Genomic DNA, 21483 nt, shown 5'->3' on the forward strand with positions numbered 1-21483 from the left:
TTACAGGTCCCATGTTCAACATTGTCCGTTTCATTTACTATGTGTGACAATCGTGAGAACCTAAGAAGTCGATATTGAAAGCTTTGTTTAATAAACATATCTGCCAACAATTGGCAAATGAAAAATATTTTTAGATTTTCATTTTGCACCTACTGTAAGCGATATACCCTTAAGAATCCTTAAAAATAAACAGTGCTATAGCTCCAACGGTATGTTCACAAAATCTCAAGGTATCTGTATCGATTCCGCTCACCGCGGCATTTGCAGCCGCTATACCTTGGCAACCCAAGTTGATAGATATTGCCCAACGTGCAGTGACGGGGCGAGTGATTGCTGCAAGACCTGGCCCTCAGTGTTACCTCATCTTGAATTCCGCTATTAATTTAATTGGCTTGCCGTATACATACGGTATGGTTTTATATCATTTGGTGGGACAGGTAGGGTTGTAGTCGCTATCACAGTAAAGAGCACTATTCAATCGTGGTATATGCAGTTGGAGCCCTATTGATTTGTGTGTAAGTCATTCTTTCTGTGGCAGTTAAATCGCTTACTCTAATTTTTGCAAGGTTTGACGAGGTTGACTGCAAAAATATTCACATATTGATAATTCCACTTGGTAGCGTCTGAAGCAGATTTTTATGTTAAGGGAATTTTTAGGTCCTATGAAGCATGGTTTATCTTGGATGCCACATGAAGGTTTCTAAGTTTGAATTGCTGGCTGTTTCTCCCAATTTCCAGATATATTTCAAAATACCTTATACATTATAAATGTTTTTTAGGTATATCTTATAAGACGCTCTAGAGAGACATTCGACTCTTCGCGTTTTGATTTAGGTGAGTTTACCAAGATTGATTTGTATGGAACCAAAATTTGAGTTATAATATTAAGTATTTGTAAATGAAAAAGGCCACACTCTATCTAAATTCTGATCAGTCATACTTTCACCTTGCTAATTACAATATTAATGTTTCTTAAAGAATTAATTTCTTTTACTCGAACATTGATTGAATCTAATATTTTTTAGTTGTTGTTTACCTCCCATGTTGAGCGTGTGAGTCCACGGAAGTATTTTACATGTACTCAACATAAAGGTGCTAGGTAAGATATCTTGACGTATTTCACATAGTAATCTGTCATTCAAAATCATCTGTCGATCAAATATGGGCACCAAATTGACTTAAAACAATGTAAACTCGAATTCAATGAGCATTGTCATTGCGCATATGACCTATACTTGACATCCACAATACGTTTCTTCTGTTTAAAACAGACAACAAAAAATAGACCGTCTTTAAAAAAAATACCTCTCCAATCAGTAAGTCCGAAATGACATTTGCCAGAAATAACGTTGGTCGAATTTTCATAACCTCGAAAGTAATTTTAAGAGGAAAATGTTTTGTCTTTTAAACTTTTTTTTTTGGTAATCCGGGGGAATCTGCTTACAGATACCCCGGCCCGGCGGGGGCAGAGCCGGGGTTATGTGGGACTGGGTAGAACCCTGAAGGGGAGCAGCCCGACCGCACTAAACCCCCGGAGTGTTCCTCCTCTCCGCTGTAGGTGGGGGTACGGGTACGCTGTTGCACTCGTCCGCGCCCCCACCAGCAACCTTGCCTAACCGAACCTAATCGTGTCTTTGCGATAAACATCCAAGATATCCCGAAAGAACAACCGTTTCGTTATAATTCGGTTTTCGATGTATTGAAAAATCTAACAAACGTTATTTCGGAAAAAAAAAATCGAGTTTGTGATACCCTCCACTATGTGTTAAAATATTTTTTTGTAATTTGTAGTAGCGGCCGTTTGTTTATAGGAATAAAATGTTTAAAAATAAAGACAATTTATAACTTAAAGTAACGCAAAAGTGAATATATGTAAATGATAATAAAGTACATGATGATGATGATGATCGATGGTATTTTTATGTACAAAAATGTTGAATAATAATTTTTTAAGTACATTTAAAATAGCATCCAAAAATAAAATAATGGCATACTGTAGTATCATTTAGTAAAGTAATATTTTAGAAAACAAATTAATTTGGGTTACACTACTCAAATGCTTGTACATATTTTCCTAAAATTAAAAATAACTTGCATCTTTGATGATAAAGAACAAAATACAAAGAACATTATGTGCGTTAATGTAACAAGTTCCCTGTGAAATATATCATGAAAGAAATATTTGTTATTATTGGAGGTCCGGTCACGTCTTATCTTGAGATAACTGTTGTTTATAACTAACTAATGCTTACAATCGCTATGTGAAGATCCGTAATTATAGCTTATCGGTGGCTTAACGCAATAATTTAATGCATTCAAGGTCGATAAAGAGTAAAGACTTTAGGTAATTCGTCTTAATAAGAAAAGCTGCTTACAATATATATACATATACATATATATAAAATATGTTTTATAAAAAAAAATTAAAAACAACTCCAAAATAGTTGCCCAAATTATAATAATCTATATGTCAACACAACAGTGTTTTATAATAGCAAACTCAGATGTTAAATTACATCTAAGACACTGATTGTGCGAAGCAAGTAAGTGAACGTGTATTTTTATGATACTACGTGATGGGACGAACAAGTCGTGTGTCCGGTGTTAAGCGACAAACCTCTCCATAGCAGTCGCAGTACCATTCAGAGCTTTGAATCGCAAAGGTCTCAGGGACACTGCCACTACGCCAGTCACCCTGAGACATAAGTTAACAAGTCCCATGTGCCTGTAATTTGATCAGTACCTTTCAAAACCGGAACGCAGTAATGCTTACATAGTGATGTAAGCAGTAATGCTTACATAGCGATGTAAGCATTACTGCGTTCCAGTTTTGAAAGCAGTGGCTTAGAAGCAGAAACGGGTATGGTGGCAGTACTTCCCTGGACGAATTCTTTCACAGGGCGCGTTACTGTCACTAAAAATTGTAAAATAACTTAGTGTTACAATGGCACCAGAATGAAAATTGAAACTCGAGGGGTGGAAGATGTTCTACCTCGTAGAAACTAAATGCCTGATTGTAGTGTATTGTTACAATAGAACAATTTAGATAAGTTATCAGAAATGAGCGATAAAACTAAAATAAATAAAATCTCTTGCGTCCTAACACCCTGTACAGTAACTGTGGGCTATCGGTCGTCCTGTGGTACATCCGGCTCGTCGTCATATCGACCGATAACGAGCGAGGGCGCACCGCACGAACAATACCGCTGCCCTTTGCTCTACATAGAAACAATTAGAAGCCTCCTGTTTCAAATCTATTGTTTCTTTAAAAAAATATTTAGACCAACGATTTCACGCATTCAATGTCCTTGAACTGGAATTTGTAACAATGCACGTGTGTTTATTTTAGACTATGTTACACTTGATATACTCCTAAAAATTCCGTATATTTTCAAAATTACCGCCATATAATTTTTCGACTGAATGAGTTCGACTCTCACCGTGTCCCATCACAAACTCTTTACCGTCAGACGTAACTTCATCGTGCGAATTTGTGAAAATAAACATTAACAATATTATTTTATTTTAGCATTTATTGTTTAGTAGTGTTTAAAAAATATATAATTTGTAGGACGTTGCTACAAATTTACGTAATTTTAATTTTGCCGATCTGTCATTCTAGTCAAGCTAAATGTTACGGAGTATAGCAAATGTTGCAAAGTGAATTGTGCAATATACAAAATATGAGAAACTAACAAAAGACAGTTGAATAGTAAAAATCCTAATACATTGTCCACGACCAGCCGAAAAAAAATAGTAGAGAACTATTATTTTAAGATATTCATATATCTTTCAAAAATGAATTTTACAAAATAAAAACAATCCATGAATTGTAGCTCCACGCCCACGCTCTACTCTTAATTTTATTTTTAATGCACATTAGAAAATGTCCATCTGTATTCCATAGTTTACAATATCACATATCTATTTTTGGGCTCTTTATTAGACGTAAACTGTCACCACAACAGGGGAAAAATATTAATATATGAAGAAGCTGTATGGTAGAACTTTTGCCTACCCAAATATATAGAAGACATAAAAAAATTACTATAGAATAATAAATATTAGTTATACAAAAAACCAATCATTATAAAATCTTTATGATGGTAACATGTATACATTATTTAGTTATATTACACATGTCTTGCGAATCGGTAAATACATAAATATAAGAATTGTATAATATCGTGTAGTAAATAATACAGAGTCCTTGGAAATGTGGTTTCTCTGCCTTATAGCTTGTTGCAAATCTTCCGCAATGCATGTAGAAACGTCGTTGGTTATTATGTGATTGTTTTTGTATTCCTCCATTTACAAAGACTGTTTTAGCCACATTTTTTTAAGAAAATGGATATAATATTTCTTTTAAGCAACAGCAATGCCAGAATCTGACCCACATATGTAACAACGTAATGTAATGCTCAAACTTAATTCAAACTTTAAACTTTACAAAAACTATTATTTGAATGCTACAGAACTTACTAAATATATTTGCAGTACCTACAAGTAATGTAGGCCTTATTATTTTAGTATAACAATACAAGAACGAGCGGAAATTCTAGATTATAAAGTAGATATATTAAAAAATAAAGGAAGTAAATAAATTCAAAACATCTGTGATTACTGTTTTCTGTACGGAGCAATGGTATTACGCCAAACGTGGAGTTGTCATTAGAAAAATTTATAATTATTGTTTTCCTAGATAACTGTGGCAGAGCAACAGATACATCGTGCCAATAAAAAAGCCTCATGTGAACATAGGATCAAAAAGTGCTCTATCACAAGAAAGTCATAAAAATACGATCTACATAAAACAATCTCCCTGCGTATCCGTGGACACCTGTCTGGATCACTTGGCGAGTCTTGGGACTTATTTTCTGTAGCTACAGGAATGACAACAAATTATGTATAGTCTGGTGGGGCAAGAGGAACATACTTTATTAACCGACTTCAAAAAAGGAGAGGCTCTCAATTCGACGGTATATTTCTTTTTGTTTTTGTAACGCGATATCTGTACGCGATAATATCAAGTGACGGGACGAACAAGTCGTGCGCCTGATGGTAAGCTACAAGCCTGTCATAACAGTTACAGTCCATCAGAGTTTTACATCACAAAGATCTGAGGGGCAATGCCACTGCGCCTGTCACCCTGAGACATAAGTTAACAAGTCCCAAGTGCCTCTAATTTCACCAGCACCTTTACCTTTTAAAACCGGAACGCAGTGACGCTCACATTACTGCTTAACGGCAGAATTAAGTAAGGTGGCAGTACTTCCTTGGACGAACTCTTTCACAAGGATGCTACTAAAAGTTGTCAATTTACAGATGTAGCCTTATTATACCAAAGGTGCGAAATAAAACAATAACTTACAAATGTCGGGTGATTGAATATGAGGACGCACGTCCGTTGGTTATCGTGAAATCCGTTGGCTACGATGATAGGTATCTTTCGTTATATCAGGGACCAAATTTTCCGATGTTCCACGTCAACAGTTAATAAACAAGGTAACTTATTAACTACACCTGCCTACACGTGCTGGTTTGATTGTTCAAACAATTTAATTCAACTAATACATTTATTAATTGAAGTTAATAAATATGCAGTGTTTCAAAGCACGCTAGTCTCTTCACGTGACACGTGGTGTTGAAACATTGTTCAGAGTTTATTCAAACAAATCCTTGCGTAAATTAAAACAAAGCTAATTCGTTGTTTATCAACTATTGGTCACTTTACGAGGAAATACTTTTTAGTACAGACATCGTGAATGAAGCGTACCATAGAACTAGTTGAAGCTGTTATTTCTGTATGTGTATCAGCTCATAATTACACGTGCCACTGCTGGGTACTGTTTTTTGAAGGCTAAATCCTCCAATCAGCCCAGTATGCATTTGAGAACTTAATAATGGTGATTTCCGTTACAGTTAAAGCTAGTAATAATCGAAATTACAACTTGTACTCTCTTGCCAAGAAGGAGGTACTACGAGAATTTATTTCTCTGATACCTTTTTTAAGTCTACCCCTACTAATAACGTTCAACCAAAAAATATAATTCATATAATTAATTCATTCATTCATTCATTCGTTCTTTAACTGTTACTATCCAGACATTATATATAATTTATATCCATGTGCAGGCAAAGGCTCCGTTCCCTTCCTCCATTCATTGCGATTTAACGCCGCTATAAACCAAGATCTCATATGAGCATCTAGCTCGTCACGCCATCCTCTTCTAGGCCTTGCAAGTTGCCATCCACTCTGTGGTAATTTTTGCCCACAGTTCGCTTCACGAACAAAGTATAATAATAGTTATAAATTCCTGTTAAAAGTATTGTATGCACATTAATTATAACGGTTGCGCAGCCGTATTGCGCAGCGCATGCGCCTGACAGAAGTTGTTGACATTGGCTAGCAATATTTACACTCCAGTTATTTGTACGTAAATATTTTTAAACTATTGCAATAGTTAACACCTCCTGTTTATACTTTTGAAATACTTGAATGGATCAATGCTATATATACAAATAAAAAATTTGTATTTTTTCATTTATTCATGTTTTTTTATTTATATTATCACCCATTGACGTAATTTAAATTTGAGACCTCGCCATATCGAACTTATTATTCTACTGACAACAATAACATATACAAACAAGTATCACTTTTCAAATGTTCAAATTTCATATTAGTGTAATAAACAGAGTCGTTACAACTATCTCCATCCGGAGGGGTAAGCACGAAGGTTATCAGTCCTTATCAATCGTTTTAACTGGCTCGACCTCAGACACTAATAACTAATCCTACTCATATTCTTCTCGAATAATGTTCTGTAAAATGTTAAATTGCACCAAATTAAATGTAATGAATGACTAATTGATTATTTATATTCATTTTGATTAAGGAAAATGCATATAATAAAATTATATCTATTCTAAAAATAAATATTGCCAGTTGTCTGGCAAGAAATTCATGACAATCGACGCGCAAACAAGGTGAGTAAAGGAGCTATGATTTACGACATCCAGCCACGCACAGTCAGGTCGACATGACCAAACTGTGTTCCTAATTTACCTACAAAACTCTAAATATTCCTTTCTCTTTCTAAATTCCTGCAAATATACATGTTTTTAGAAAGGCCAGGTAGTACCCTTAACCGACGAGCTGGTACAAAAGGGGCAAAAGACGCGTGTCAGAATTGTAGCAAGTGGAAAGCTGTGAACTCTGCCTACCCCAATGGGATCAAAACGTGAAATATATGTATGAATTGTATATTTCTATCCGAAATATTGATGCTAATAACTTTAGGAAATGAAACTATTTTTCCGGATTTAAATCGCGTATATTTGTTTTTTCAAAAAAACCGACGTTTGGGGCCCTTTACAGGTCCCATGGTCACGGTTGACTGAGGTGGTACAGTCTTCAACCAGTTATGTCTAATATTGATGTAAACCACCCTATTTTTTAACTATAGTTAAAATAGTTATTAATGAAATACCTTATTTTTAATTTTACAAAGAAAACATTCCAATTTACGCTATATTAAGTTTTACAAATTATTTTATTGAATGAATTTTTATTAAGTTCAATTTATTATTAATTATTAATAGAAATTAGAATAAACTAAAACATATTAATTAGTACTGCAGTCTTATGTCTGTTTGGGATTTTTCATTAGAGGAAATACTGGATCCCAAACTGGTGGTGTGAAGAAACCATCTTCCCTGTTGAAATTAGGATGTTTTAATAACTAATAACTTTTTTAATGAGTACTTTCGTCCATAAGCCGTATTCGCCTAATGGTTTGATCTATTACCGCCTCTCGATCGTGGGTCCGAATCCGGACTTGGACCTGTGAGTTTTTTTGGAATTTATATGTAAGCAATTCAATGATGTATGTGAAGTACTTAAATACACTTAGATTTTGAAATCGGCCACTTCGAAAAGGGTCCACTGAAAGCCAACCCTGTGGCTCCGCCGCAGTATTTGCTGAGTTGGTCTCTTTACAGTGCAATACACTTTAAGCATAAATCATAATATTGTAACATGTGTTTGTGGTGAATATTTTTTTTCTTTCTTGCTTAATCCGCACTGCTTTTGCCTATTGCCGCTTGGGAACTGCAGACCAAGTCCTCTCATTGTGAGAAAAGGTGTATCCACAGCAGTGGGACTATATAGGCGAAATATTATTATTATTATGACAACTTCGATATTATATTGAAAACAAATATACTACTGTACGTTTATTATGTAATTATTTACATTTTAATACACTTAATGAATACTTTTTTTAATAAACATAGTACTTATCGAATGCAGTAAAGTCTGAAAAAGTTATATAAACAAGGCATGTATAATATGAATTGCATAATAATTATTACAATAATTTAAAATCTACTCAATAGAAATGGTGATGAACAATGTGCAATTTATAAGCACTAAATCATAATTATTGATTGTGTAATGAGTTGACAACAAACAAAGTTGGACAACAACATTGATAGTCGGTCGAATCACCAAACAGATGGCATTGCCTGACTCTACACTACTATCGTGTGTTGATACCGATTATAAACAGTTATACCGTTTATTAAACAGAATAAACACTTGGTTATCGACCTCTGGTTATTGAATAACATAATATAATAACATGTCGTGAATTTCAGAATCATCGTGGTTTTCAACATGTATTACTTGCATGAATTCAATCCCTACGTGTAATACAGTGTGTAATGTTTTTAAATGATTCTGTACAGCTCTTTCATTATGTAATGATTACTCAAAAATAACAAGTTTATAAGCAACGTCTTTCTGTCTAACGTCAGGTAATTACTTATTTATTTACTCGCATCATGGATAACACAAAGAAATGTATCTCGTACAAACTTGGACCCTGTTAGGTGTTGCAATATAATAAGTACACATTGACTTCTCAAATCTTAAAAAATAAAAATACCAGAAAACATCTATTAGTTTTTCTTTTAAAAGAATACTAAATGTGTATTCTATCAGAAGTTACATTTATCTATTTTTCTTATAGCTTCCTATCTGACAAGAACTCTTCTAAGGTATCAACAAGACCCTAAGTTACGATTTCTCCAAGATGGGCAAATTTATCTGTTTCGTGGTTGAACTTTTTCTTTATTTCAAGAATAATATTAACAGGTTCTCGTCACTTCTCGTCGTTGTCTAATTGACAACGAGATTCCTTGTAGTTAATAAAATATTTGGTACACCGAAATCAGAAAACAGTACACCGATATCAGAAATTATCCACTGAAATGATAAATGTACTTACTTTTGTAAAAAATAATAAATTCAATCAACAATACACACTTAAAACCTTTAGTGTCGTTTATTATACAGTTACTAATAAACGTCATTCAATAAAAATAAAAGAAATTCGCTACCTCTCATTCCATTTGTCTATTGAAATCAATTGAAACCAAAAAAGTGAGAATATACTGAGACTTTTGTGTTTAAATATTACAAAGTACCATTAAGTTAAGATTGTTTAACATCGACTTTCAGAAAAACCCGAAATTATACAAAATGCATTTTATTAAATTTAATGACAAAACAGAAATAGCTAAAAATTTAAAAATATAAAACAGTTTAACATTGATAACCCTTTTTCAACTAAAATTTATGAAAATTACTAGAACCTCCACTCCACAAATGAATAAAAAAACCAAATTAGACCTAAAGTAATAAAAATCTACCCAGCAGACTTTTGACAAAAAAAATATTTTGTGGACTTTACTAGCATTCAAATTGTACCAGTGCGAGTAGATGTGAGGAGCATGGAAGCAAGGTTAAGATCTACGATACATATTGAATTTCATCGCATCCGTACTCGCCGGTGGTATTGTGTAAACTTTGTCGGATTACATAACGACTGTGTGTTGAACATTTATTTCTCACAAGTTGCCTTATTTTATTTCTTTATGCTGTAAGAAATTTTTAGATAAGCAGTTTTTCATAAGTAAAGACTTTTCTTAAAAAACCATAAAGTATAAACTCTTTTTTTAAGCAGCTTCAATAGAAGGAGCATGTTTTCAATTCGTCTGTATATATTTTTTTGTTGCATGTTTCACGATTACTCCGACATTAATTTGTGAACTAATTTAGAAGATTTTTTTTTTGTCGAAAAGGGGGTATCTCAACAGTGGTCCCTTTAAAATTTTAAGAAAATACTTCACTCCAACGGTGGCAAATTAGGGTATGAATCCGATTGATTGGATTTCATCCACTTTCTGTTAACCGAATTCAATAAAACTTGGCAAATATGTGTAATTCCACAACCTATTGACGTCGCTATTATAACCAACTCCAAAAAAGGAGGAAGTTCTCAATTCGAATGTAAGTTTTTTTGTATGTATGTTACGCGATAACTCCGTGATAATAACTTGTGAACCAATTTTGATGATTCTTTTTGTTGGAAAGAGGGTACCTCAGATGTGGTCCCATTTAAATTTGAAGAAAATGTTCTACCTCTAAGGTAGGTTTTTTTAGTACTATGTACTGAGGTTATTATTTCAGATCTAAATCGCGTATATTTGTTTTCTTTTTTCAAACAAACCAACATTCCTTTTACAGGTCGCATAGTCACGCCCGTCACAAATATACTCGAGAATCAAATGCGAAAAAATACTGAAATTTGAAGAAAATATTCCACCTCTACGGGTGGCAAACTAGGGATGAATGACTTTTGAGATAGGTTTTTTAGTAATCTGTACTGAGATTATTTATAAAAAAAGTTATAATTAGACTGGTATTAATTGACTGGTTTTTGTAAGATAATATCTACGATGACTGTACGACAGAGATTGTTTTTACTATACTATAATAACACTTACTACAAGTACAAACAAAGCGAAATCCAAGTTGCCTGATTACAAATTATAGGTTATTACGAGTCCTTGACGTACAAACGGAGTTTTAAGCACATAGGTCTAGGACGGCGATACGAAATCGGTCAGTAACACCGCGCACTTAATTTGACGCTAGTTACACAAAAAACGATTATGTTTTGCACTTAATTGTTGCGAAATATATGTATATGTCGGTGTTCGTTCCAACTTACGGTTAAGGTAATCTAGTGCCTTACCCGTTTGTATTATATATAACTCGTATTATATTTGCTACTAGGTTCTTTGTATTATATGTAACTTATAATATATAACCAAGAAATTACGAAGTAAAATCAAAAGTTTAATTAATTTCTTGCTTAAACTAAATCAAAGTTCGTTTTGTATAAAAATGCTTAGCTCGCCATTTTTGTTAAGACTACATTGGAAATGCTGTGATAGAGCTGAAAACCCCTGAGTACAGAAAATGAAGACAGATCATATCGCCAAAGATTTAAGGAACTGCTATGCTAATGAAAACGACACGTCCAACAGAGCAAAAGTTGAGGTAAAATGCAAGAGCGGCAGACCCCACCAACAGTAAGGCTAGCACGACAGTGCGCGCGCGACTTGCGCGAGAGCGACATAGAGCGCGAGATACTGCTATTCTCGCATAGAGAATCTCGCGCTTAGTGTCTCTCGCGCGCAAGACGCGCGCGCACTGTGGTGCTAGCTCTTCAATTAGGAATAATAATACTGAAAAGAGAGAGAGAGAGCCATTTTGGCTTTGTCGAAATCAAAGTTCGTGTTATAAATCTCAGCCACAGTCCTATGAAGCACGAATAACCACTATCCGAGGGACAATGTCAAGTTATGAGTCTACCATTACATAAAAACAATGGACCGTTTTTTAAACACCCGGATAATCGCGGTCAGTACTTTATTGTATTCATTGTTGCTGCAAGTAAAATAAATAACATCTCTACTCTTCCTACATAATCTGTCGTAAGCCACACGTAGACTTTATTTCTATATAGGTCAATTATATTCAGCACTAAAATTATAAATGTTGAAAGGTAATGAACAGTTGCCATACCTCAAAGATGTGTGGTGTGAGGTGTGCTCATTTTAGTTCTTTCAATTTATAAACACGTTCCCCTGTAAATTTGAGAATTTGAGGCCATAATTCTTCAGTCGACTCAAATACCGATCTATGAAAGGACACAACTTAGAATGACCTCCGCGGAGGAGGTACGCACAAGATAGCGCTAGCATCAACTCATATCGATGGCCAAAACCTAAGAAATAAGTATTCTTTACATAAAAGGAATCCATCTTCTTTATAGAAATAACACTGTAGCAATATTGACATAGCACTACATAGCGCTACGTAGCTCTTACGCTGCACAGGGCTTTAAAATAGATGCAAGTAAATATTAAGCAGTTCCACTTCATGTTTCTACATGTTTTATACACTATGGCTGATATATGTATATGACCATACCTATCTTTAACTTATCTTAAATCTTAAATTGTCTTCAGATAAGAATATTGTAAATCGCATAGCGAGCGATTTGCTTAATTACGTATTTCAAATGCTATCAAGTTGACCCCAACACATAAACTAAAATTTTAATCAAAATGTAGAGATATTTAATATGAGATGATAAAATGTAACATAAATTGCTCGTAAGTGTATAGTGTCAACGATGTAGGCTCCATACAGATAAATGATTCTTGCCTATAATTAATTTAATAAGTAGACTTTCCACTTGAATGGTATATTTGATGTCAACAACATAAAACAATTATCTCTTTAATAAAATTTATTACTTACTTGTTAATCTGTCTAGAACATAGGTGACCAAACTTTCTATCTTGTAGTAGGTCACGTGTAAATTTATTCTATTTTAGATAGACCCCTCCCCTGTCTTTTATGTTTTTTTACAAATTCACCAACTTCAATTGTGTTTTGACAGCTAATGCAGTGCTACTCACTTTTGTGAGTGAGTATTGCATTGTGCATTAATAACTTTGCTACATATATAGCTCAATATCTTGTTTGTTGTGAAATGTTTACTTTATAAGTAATTATATATCTATTGTAAGAAAGTATGGTATAATTACGTAGGTATTATCTGAATAATGTGAATTATTCCATTTATGGAAAGTCATGGTCACGACCTGTCTCAGTGGAATCCACGCCAGTGGAGCCCCATTAACGTCTACGAACCCCTGTTTTTTTTTTACTAACGTGACCGCTTGCAGCCCCGAGCAAGTTCGTTTGGGTCGACATAGTTCACTTTGAGAACCAATGGTCTAGAAAAATGTTCGTTATTTGCAAAATTCAGAAATTAGTAAAAATTGCATACTGCCACTATTTTATACCTTTCACTAATCCGTATTATGATGTGTCTTTGCGGACTAAACTTATATTTAATGTTTCCTTTTTTGCTTTACATTAAATTTCGCTACGCTTCAAGTAATCACTCACTTAAGGCGATAAGAGTAATTGACCTGCCACGTCTAATTTTGAAAAATTAATACTGTCTTAATTTTGATCGTGACTGTATTTTAAAAAAATAACAGATTTTATAACTCTAGTTGTGGTACGCAATGCAATAGCTATCCGCGGCGTGTCTGCCATTTCACAGATAACCCAACGACCTAGCCCTCATCGCGACAGCTATCGGAATATATTCACGCAAACTGGGACACCGAATGACGTAACTTCTTGTCACGTGTTAACAACAGTGACGTAATAACGTTGCTGCGAATATACAATTGTAGCTTTTTTTTAATGGCACTAGAATACCCTTTGCAAACGTCGAAGTAAAAGGTTAATTATAAATTTATTTATATTTTATTAATCCGTCAATTTTGATGACCGTTAGTTAAAAATTACCTGCAATCTGCAGCTGTAGCTAACGGAAGAAACCGTACTTGTAAAAGAAAATCATCGAAAGAATGCGATTGATATACTACGAAATTGAGGAGAATCACTCTCCAGTTAAATTGGGGAGTTGTATAAAAATATTGCATTTATGACTTAGGAAGTGGATGCGTAATTGTCCACACAACTTTATCGATGCTCAAAAACTATGGCCAGATAACAAAAATTTGAATAATGGCGCATGCACTAAATTTATTCTAGGTGGCGAATTTTACATCTGTATATTTAATCTAGAAATTAAATCTCATGTTTAGACGTTCTAAAGTGAACTAGCACATACAAATACAGACGCCACAGCCACCGGAGGCGAAGCGGGAAAAACTGTTTAGCTAGATTAAATGGTTCAGGTATTTACTATTAAATAACCGGCTTACAAAAAATGTACGATACACCTAAGGATATTGTCTAAAGAATGTGCTAATGTGTTACACGATAGGATGTACTTTATCTGACCATTTAAAATCATGAAAACAGGGTCAAATAAAAGTATAAAACGAATTATTTAAGAATAAAACATCTAACTTTATAGGGTCGATGCCCTCACTTAGGTATCCATTATTTGTACTAAGTGCCATACAAATTGTGGATACCTAAGTGAGGGTTTATTTTTAGGTAATTACAAAGATTTTGCTAAATTTTGGTTTTCAATTGAAACCCTATTGGCTATTAAATTCAAATTTATCCCAAAATTTGTGAATTGTTAACGACACGCTGCGCGCTCTGCTGCCCTGTCATTTGCTCTGGGTGTTCTTATTTTACAAATATTAATTTACCACCTCCTAAAATCTAGGCTCTCTTTAAAATACCTCGCCTTAAAGATAAAGAGAAGCGCTGGAAACATGTTTATTGCACATTCCGTCAATGTACATTTCAGTGCTATTCGCATGATTTTTCGCATGTTTACTTTACAAGTTATGGTTATGGTTAACCTAAAATAAGGCATAATCAGGTTAGAGATAACTGGTGCTACAACTACGTTTCACTTTATTTCGAAACGCGCTTGATCTCCGTCACCCGTTTAGAGCGGTTGCACACGCGCCTGTACCAGCGCGTCTGCTCTGGAGCGACTCAGTTAGTCGCGATGCAGTCGCAAATAGTCTACTGATACATAAACGCGCTACTTAGGCAGCGATACAATCGCGATAGAAACACCATGCGCATTTTTAATGATTCAATATAAGAGACTCCATCAATACAACCCACCCATAGTACATAAGAAGGGTGGCGAAGCAATCGCGCGTTTCAAAAACGCGCGTTTGTACCGCTGCTAATATTCGACATGTGTAGGCTCTTAAAGACATAACACAACAAGTAATGTGTAGGAGAAGTTTTTAAAACACATTAAAATGAAAATATTGACATACAATGTTTAATTTTTAATTTAATGACATAAAGTGCTTAAACGTTTGATATTATGTAGTAAAGAATTATCACAAAATTGTTTTCGATTTGTTTATCAGCAAATGCGTAAATGTTACTCATGCTTATACGTTTTGCTTGAACACAACAATTCCGACAATGAGCCACGTACAACATTTTAAACAAAGAAATATGGTATGTACTCACAAGTGCTAGAGCGCTCTCGGGATACCACTTGCACGGCCGAAGGAAAATGGTGAGCAATTCGTCATCGTCGCCAAAATACAAATCTTTGTTCTCCTTCAACAGCTCTCGTAGCCTTTCAAGAGCTTCCCTGACTCTCTCTGGCGTTTCTCTCAGCTCTGTCTCGGCGACCTGCTTCGTCTCAGGAGATAACTCCACATTTCGTTCTAATTTGAACTCGGTGGAAGTCATTTTGGTTGAATAATGCTACCTAAAAGGAAATAAATTTAAAATAAATTTTCGAATGAATACCAAATTCATTTTAAACCGTAATACACATCTATAAATAATTAGACCTCTGTGGCTTAACGGCTTGCACTGTCGGGTTCGATTTCCGATGGGACTAATTTAGGAAATAAGCTTTTTCAAATTGTTTGCAATCTCTGGGATATCTGGAAAGTGACCCAGATAGTAGCCCCAGTGGTTGGAGATCAGGTGAGTGAGATACGCCCATAAATATAGGAATATGTTAGGTCCATAATACATATTTTTTTAAAGCAGTGACAAGTGGTTGCCGTATGTATTTACATTTTGTGATTTTTTGTGGTTCTTAGCAACTACACTATAAAATATCGAATAGTACAGTTTTTAGTTGGAGGTAATTATGTAATGTAACATGTCTTAACATTATAGCTTAAGTACAGTTCACTTGACACGGTGGGTTGGTGTTTACATTTCAAGTGGCGACCGAACGGACGATACGCATACTTAAATTCTAGAGTTTGTAATATTTATACAACGTTGTAGATGTATATCAACTATATGGCATATGAACTACGTGAATCGTCTTTAAGTATTTTGCTAAACTAAAAGTTTTTTGTACTTATTAATAAAAAGATCGAACACTTAGAAACAATTCCTTCGATCCGGCTGGTTTCGAACCAACGTCTACTAGCAACCATGCCAGACGCTATGCCAACTAGGCCACGGAACGAACCAACGGGCCTCACGAATTTTTCTATGTGCTTGTTGTCAGATCTTTGTATTTGGTTTTCAACGACTTTTTAGCCGTAGCGCGTAAAATTTTTTATTTATTATTATAATTTATTTTAAAAAAGCCTTGATAGCCTGGGGGTTTGACCTACTGCCTCTCAAGCAGAGGCTGTGAGTTCGAATTCGTTTTTAAGTTTTAAGTTTTTCGGAATTTTTATGCGAATTTCATTCGAAATTTATCATGATGTTTTCGGTGAAAGAAACCGCGTAGGACATGCGTGTCGAAGAAGATTCACAATTTTCGGAAAACGTGAGAAGTTTTCAACCCGCATTGGCCCAATGTGGCGGACTATGACCTAAACCATAGGTTCACCAAACTTTTTGGCCACTTAGGCAAAATAAAAAATTTCAACGCCCATCACCACAAAAAATTATTGAAAACACGTATTTTTTATATTAACTTAACACAAACAAATCACGATGAAAATAAATTATATATTTGAAGTATAGTTTACATAGATAATTCAAGTTTTCTTTTCAAATGAGGTAGCACCCGCTAAAGCATCAACGCCTCCCAATTGCTTACGAGACCTTAGGACTCCTCAGCGCCCACTCCAGGGCGGTAGGGAAACTATCTATTAAACCCTCGCCTGAAAGGAGACCCGTGCCCGGTAATGGGACATATAAATGAGTTGATGATGAAGATTTTATATCAATAATCTTTTCGTAATTATTTTTATACCTATCCAAAAATCGTTGAAGAATCTACAGTTTATTAGCCACACAACATGTTTATGTAAACTTCCTCTAACGGACGGATGGTCAAGTAGACATGACACTGGCCGCAAGGCAAGGCCTTATTGTGGATTCTTAGCATGTCATTACAAGCCGCACGTGTTGCCGCGCCGTTTCAAGAATTCCAAATCGAAATTACGATTAACATTGATGCATACCTTTAACCCAATCAGGAAAATTAAGTAACAAATTGTGATTCTAAGCTCGTCAATTCATTCTATAATATCCAGTTCTTAGGTTTTCGGGATAGTTTCTACACATAGGACCCTAAATGACTTCAAAAAAAGGAGGCGGTTGTCAATTCGACAGTATGTTTTTTATGTTTATTTTTATGTTTTTGTATGTATGTTACGCGATAACTCCGGCTCATTTGTGAACCGATTTTTATGATTCTTTTTTTGTTGGAAAGATGGTACCTCTGTAGTGGTCTTGTTAAAATTTGAAGAAAATGTTCCATCTGTAAGATCCGTTTTTTTAGTACTCTGTACTGAGGTTATTATTTCAGATCTAAATCGCGTATTTGTCTTTTCAAATAAACCAACATTCCTTTTACAGGTCATGTAGTCACGGCCGTCACAAATATAAGCGATTTAAATCCTAAAAAATAGTTTCATTTCATTTTATAATTCACTTTATTTCAAAAACACCTAATGTAGGTCATTAACTATACACTAGAATGCTAGCAACATGAAACGAAAAAATCAAGAAAAATTATCGCTTAATTACGTAAATAATGTAAATCGGAAAAGTAGAAATGCATAATCGTTCTCTCGTAAAAAGAAGACTAATTTCATTCATTTAGTTTATCGACATTAACAGAGCAGCGATAGATCTAAATTAGCTAGATATTCAATACGCATTATATTGTCCAATCAACTGACTCAAAAAACAATTGATTATTTGATACATTTAAGGATATTAATACCAAGTATCTAAGAAATATGTTTATATTACTAGATGACGGGACGCACAAATCGTGGTGAATGCATTGACTTCACTATAAATCAAAAAGTTTTTAATTTATGAAAACTAAGTATTATTTATTATAGTACACCTATGCTTAACACGAAGAAGTTTAACTCGTTGTCCCAAAATATGGAAATTTCATCTGGATAGTAACTAAAGTTAGTTTTGAAGTTAATGATAAAAAAGGGTTTGGGTTAGATAAGTGGTGATATGCAAAGCGGCATTAAACTTATTATCACTGTCATTGTTGTCTTTGTAAGTAGGAAAATAAGTAAACATAAATGCAGAATATGAATCGAAAACGTTAATACGTAATTTTTTGTAACATACTATTATTGATAATTAAAAATATATATGTAATGTGCGTACGATATACAAGAGAAAATAAATTTCATAATTCGTAAAATCATCAAATTGATAAAAATGTTCCTTAGTTCAGTAACCTTTGCACGAGTCCAAGTTATTGCATTACATTTGCTCTAAATTAATCATCTATTTCCTATGATGACGTTGTCTTGACAAAACGAAATCCGTTTTCAATGTATTGCTTACATAAATATTCTATCATGGCCAGTATTAATTTTCACATACAAAGAAGAACTTTCAACAAAATTTCTAGATTGCTACCTATATGAATTTAGAAAAAGTGTAGTAATTATTGTTAATAAAATTCTCGCCTTATTTGTCTTTCATGTTGTGTCAAGTTATTCTTATTATTACATTATTCAACGTTAGTAAGTTTGAAGTAAGTCATTTTAAGGTTCAAGCCTACTTTACATTTCAAGAATTATAATTACCTTCAGAATAAACCATTAAAAATCATGTTATTATACTAATTATTGCGTCCCGGTACTACCAACAACTACGATTCTCCAAAAGATGTATTTTAATAATAATTTGAATGCAAAAACATTACACAAACTACTTGCCACTACAATAAATAACCAATGAAATACAGTTTCACAACATCGGGTATTAGAATGCACGAAAACAATGGGTCAACTCACGACACAAATCACGAATCGATGTAGCGCCGCTTCATACGGGCTTCTCGATTTAAAACAAAGAAAAAAATCGTGAAAATTCACTAACCTCACTCGCGGTAGAACTCACGCGCCGGTGAAAAGCACAAAGGGCGGGAAATCGATCGACAGCGGGTAAGAAACACAAGCGAATGTGCGCGCGCGCAACCTTACAGCTGTTTTATAGAAGCAAGATAAGGCAGACGGTATTCGCTCCCCGGCCTCCGCCGCGAGCCGACAGACGACCGGGGCGGGTGATCAACGTGTTGCAAGTCTGCAACAGAGGCAGATGGGGTTGAAGATTAAAAATATATGTATAAGCATTTAATTCTGTATCTGTCACTTAGCAATTTTATAACAAAAACAATGCGTTTTTATCATCTGTGAAATATCTCGGTTTTTTTTAACACTTAAACAAATCTTTTGTCATTTTACTACAAGCAACTTTATTCATAACTTATAATAATTAAAAACAAAGTCGTAATTACCGTGTTTCTTAGCAAATAAAGAAAGGGCATACCTTTTGTTTCTTTCACTGGCACTGCGCCAAGAACTTTGTCCATTTAATGTGACAAAGAAGTAATCGGCGTGTTTGAATAAATAAAATGTGCACATTTACTCGTAGGTACATCTCCATACACAAATATGAGATACCTACCACGTAGATATAACAGGTGCTAATTCAATTAAATTTCGTGCCAAAGTCATAACTCTAATATGCTATATATTATTAGTAGCAGTAGAGCTCCTTGTGAAAGAATTCGTCCAAAGTAGTACTGCCATCTTACCTTTTGTTGCCGCCAAGCAAAAATGTGACCGTTACTAAACATTTTTGAAGTATGCTACTGAAATTACTAGCACAAGGGACTTATCAACTTATGTATCAGGGCGACTTGTTTGTCTCGTAACTTAGTATCTTAAAAAATACTGCAATAGTACACAGCGACACTAAAATGTATAATCTAACTAACTATTCGTTACTACAAATTAAAAAAATGGTCATTAGGCGTAAAAGCGTGTATATTCAATCGACAGTTTACTAATACCATCTGGGTCTACTGTATTTAAGTAAACGCGACCTTTCCTTGCGCAAAACAAAGATTTTTACTATTATATTATATCGTATTCAATACAACTAGCTTTACTATTTTATGTACATATCTGACGTTTCTTGAACTGTAACCCAAGTAACTCGTCATTAATCGAAATAGGTAAGCATTTACGACGTAGGTATTATTTATGTAAAAATTTTGTATTTGTACAAATGGTTTTTTTTTTTAAATCCAAGCAAAAAAGCCATTTTTTTAAGTATGAACTATCTTTTTTTGTGAAGAATGAAATTCACAAAAACTTCCCCATTGTTATAATTAACAAAGGCATCACGCTGTACGCACAACGCGTTAACAAAAACGTTGTTTTATAAAGCGTGTAACGTTTTAATACGTTTTAACACTGAAAACAGTAGTAAGGTATTGAAATTCGTAATATTTTTTAAATAATTTGCGATTTTGCAGAAATGCCATTTTGATGATGAGGTTGACGTTGATTTTTTTATTGTATGCACCATTGCATAAATTCTCATTAGTAGGAGATATAATAATAATAATAACAGACACCTACACGAATTTCCTGTGCTAGGAATTTCATAGTGATATTACAGGCACATAGCACTTGTATTATATTATTTATGCATTATATTAACCTTAGAACTAAGTCCAAACTCATGGCACCACGAACCCTTCATATCTTAACGATATTCTTCCGATATTTTAATAGTAGGTATACGTTTTTACAATAACATTCCGGAGCATTACTTATTAAGATTATCATTTCCTACGTTTAAAAACTAATTATTGAATATTTTAATTGAAAAGTTATATTTTAGTAGCAGTAGTTCATCCAGTGAAGTACTGCCGCCTTACCTATTTCTGCCGACAAGAAGTAATGTTATAGTGTTCCGGTTTCGAAGAGTGCTGGTGAAATTGCAGGCACATAGGACTTATGAACTCGTATCTTATGGTGACTGACGCAGTGGCAATGCCCTCAGATCTTTGTGATTTAAAGCACTAAGTGGCACTGCAAATGTTATGGACAGGCTTGTCGCTTGCTACCAGACGCACGACGTGTTCGTCCCGTCACTTGGAATTATAAAAAGAAAAACAGAGCAACGGAATTCACTCTGGGGCACTATCCCGAGAACCAATTTAGAAAAGTTCATTTTCGAAATTGGTTTTACCGGGAATCGAACTTGCGACCTCATCACCCGGCGCCCACAACACAAACCGCTAAGCCTCAGAGGTTGTCAAAATCGTATTGTCTCAATACACGGCCCAATTTTGCTTAATTTTGTTGAAACCTCTGGTAACT

General features: G+C 34.4%; 1 protein-coding gene across 2 annotated transcripts in view; it reads right to left on the minus strand.

Moving 5' to 3' along the window:
• Positions 1-19370, minus strand: part of LOC113231518 (clavesin-1) — a 41508-nt gene extending 22138 nt beyond the window's left edge. The window contains exons 1-2 of one of the 2 annotated variants that reach the window (XM_026465850.1): positions 19102-19370; positions 15365-15611 (exon numbers count right to left, since the gene is read on the minus strand). In XM_026465850.1, coding sequence (XP_026321635.1) covers positions 15365-15592 — 228 coding nt within the window. In that variant the 5' untranslated portion in view covers positions 15593-15611; positions 19102-19370. The remainder of the gene's footprint in view (positions 1-15364; positions 15612-19101) is intronic. The other variant, XM_026465845.1, reaches the window with a different exon arrangement.
• Positions 19371-21483: the final 2113 nt, after the last annotated feature.

This window comes from Hyposmocoma kahamanoa, unplaced genomic scaffold (genome assembly GCF_003589595.1).
Source record: "Hyposmocoma kahamanoa isolate Upper Pololo Valley unplaced genomic scaffold, ASM358959v1 102, whole genome shotgun sequence".
Lineage (NCBI taxonomy): Eukaryota > Metazoa > Arthropoda > Insecta > Lepidoptera > Cosmopterigidae > Hyposmocoma > Hyposmocoma kahamanoa.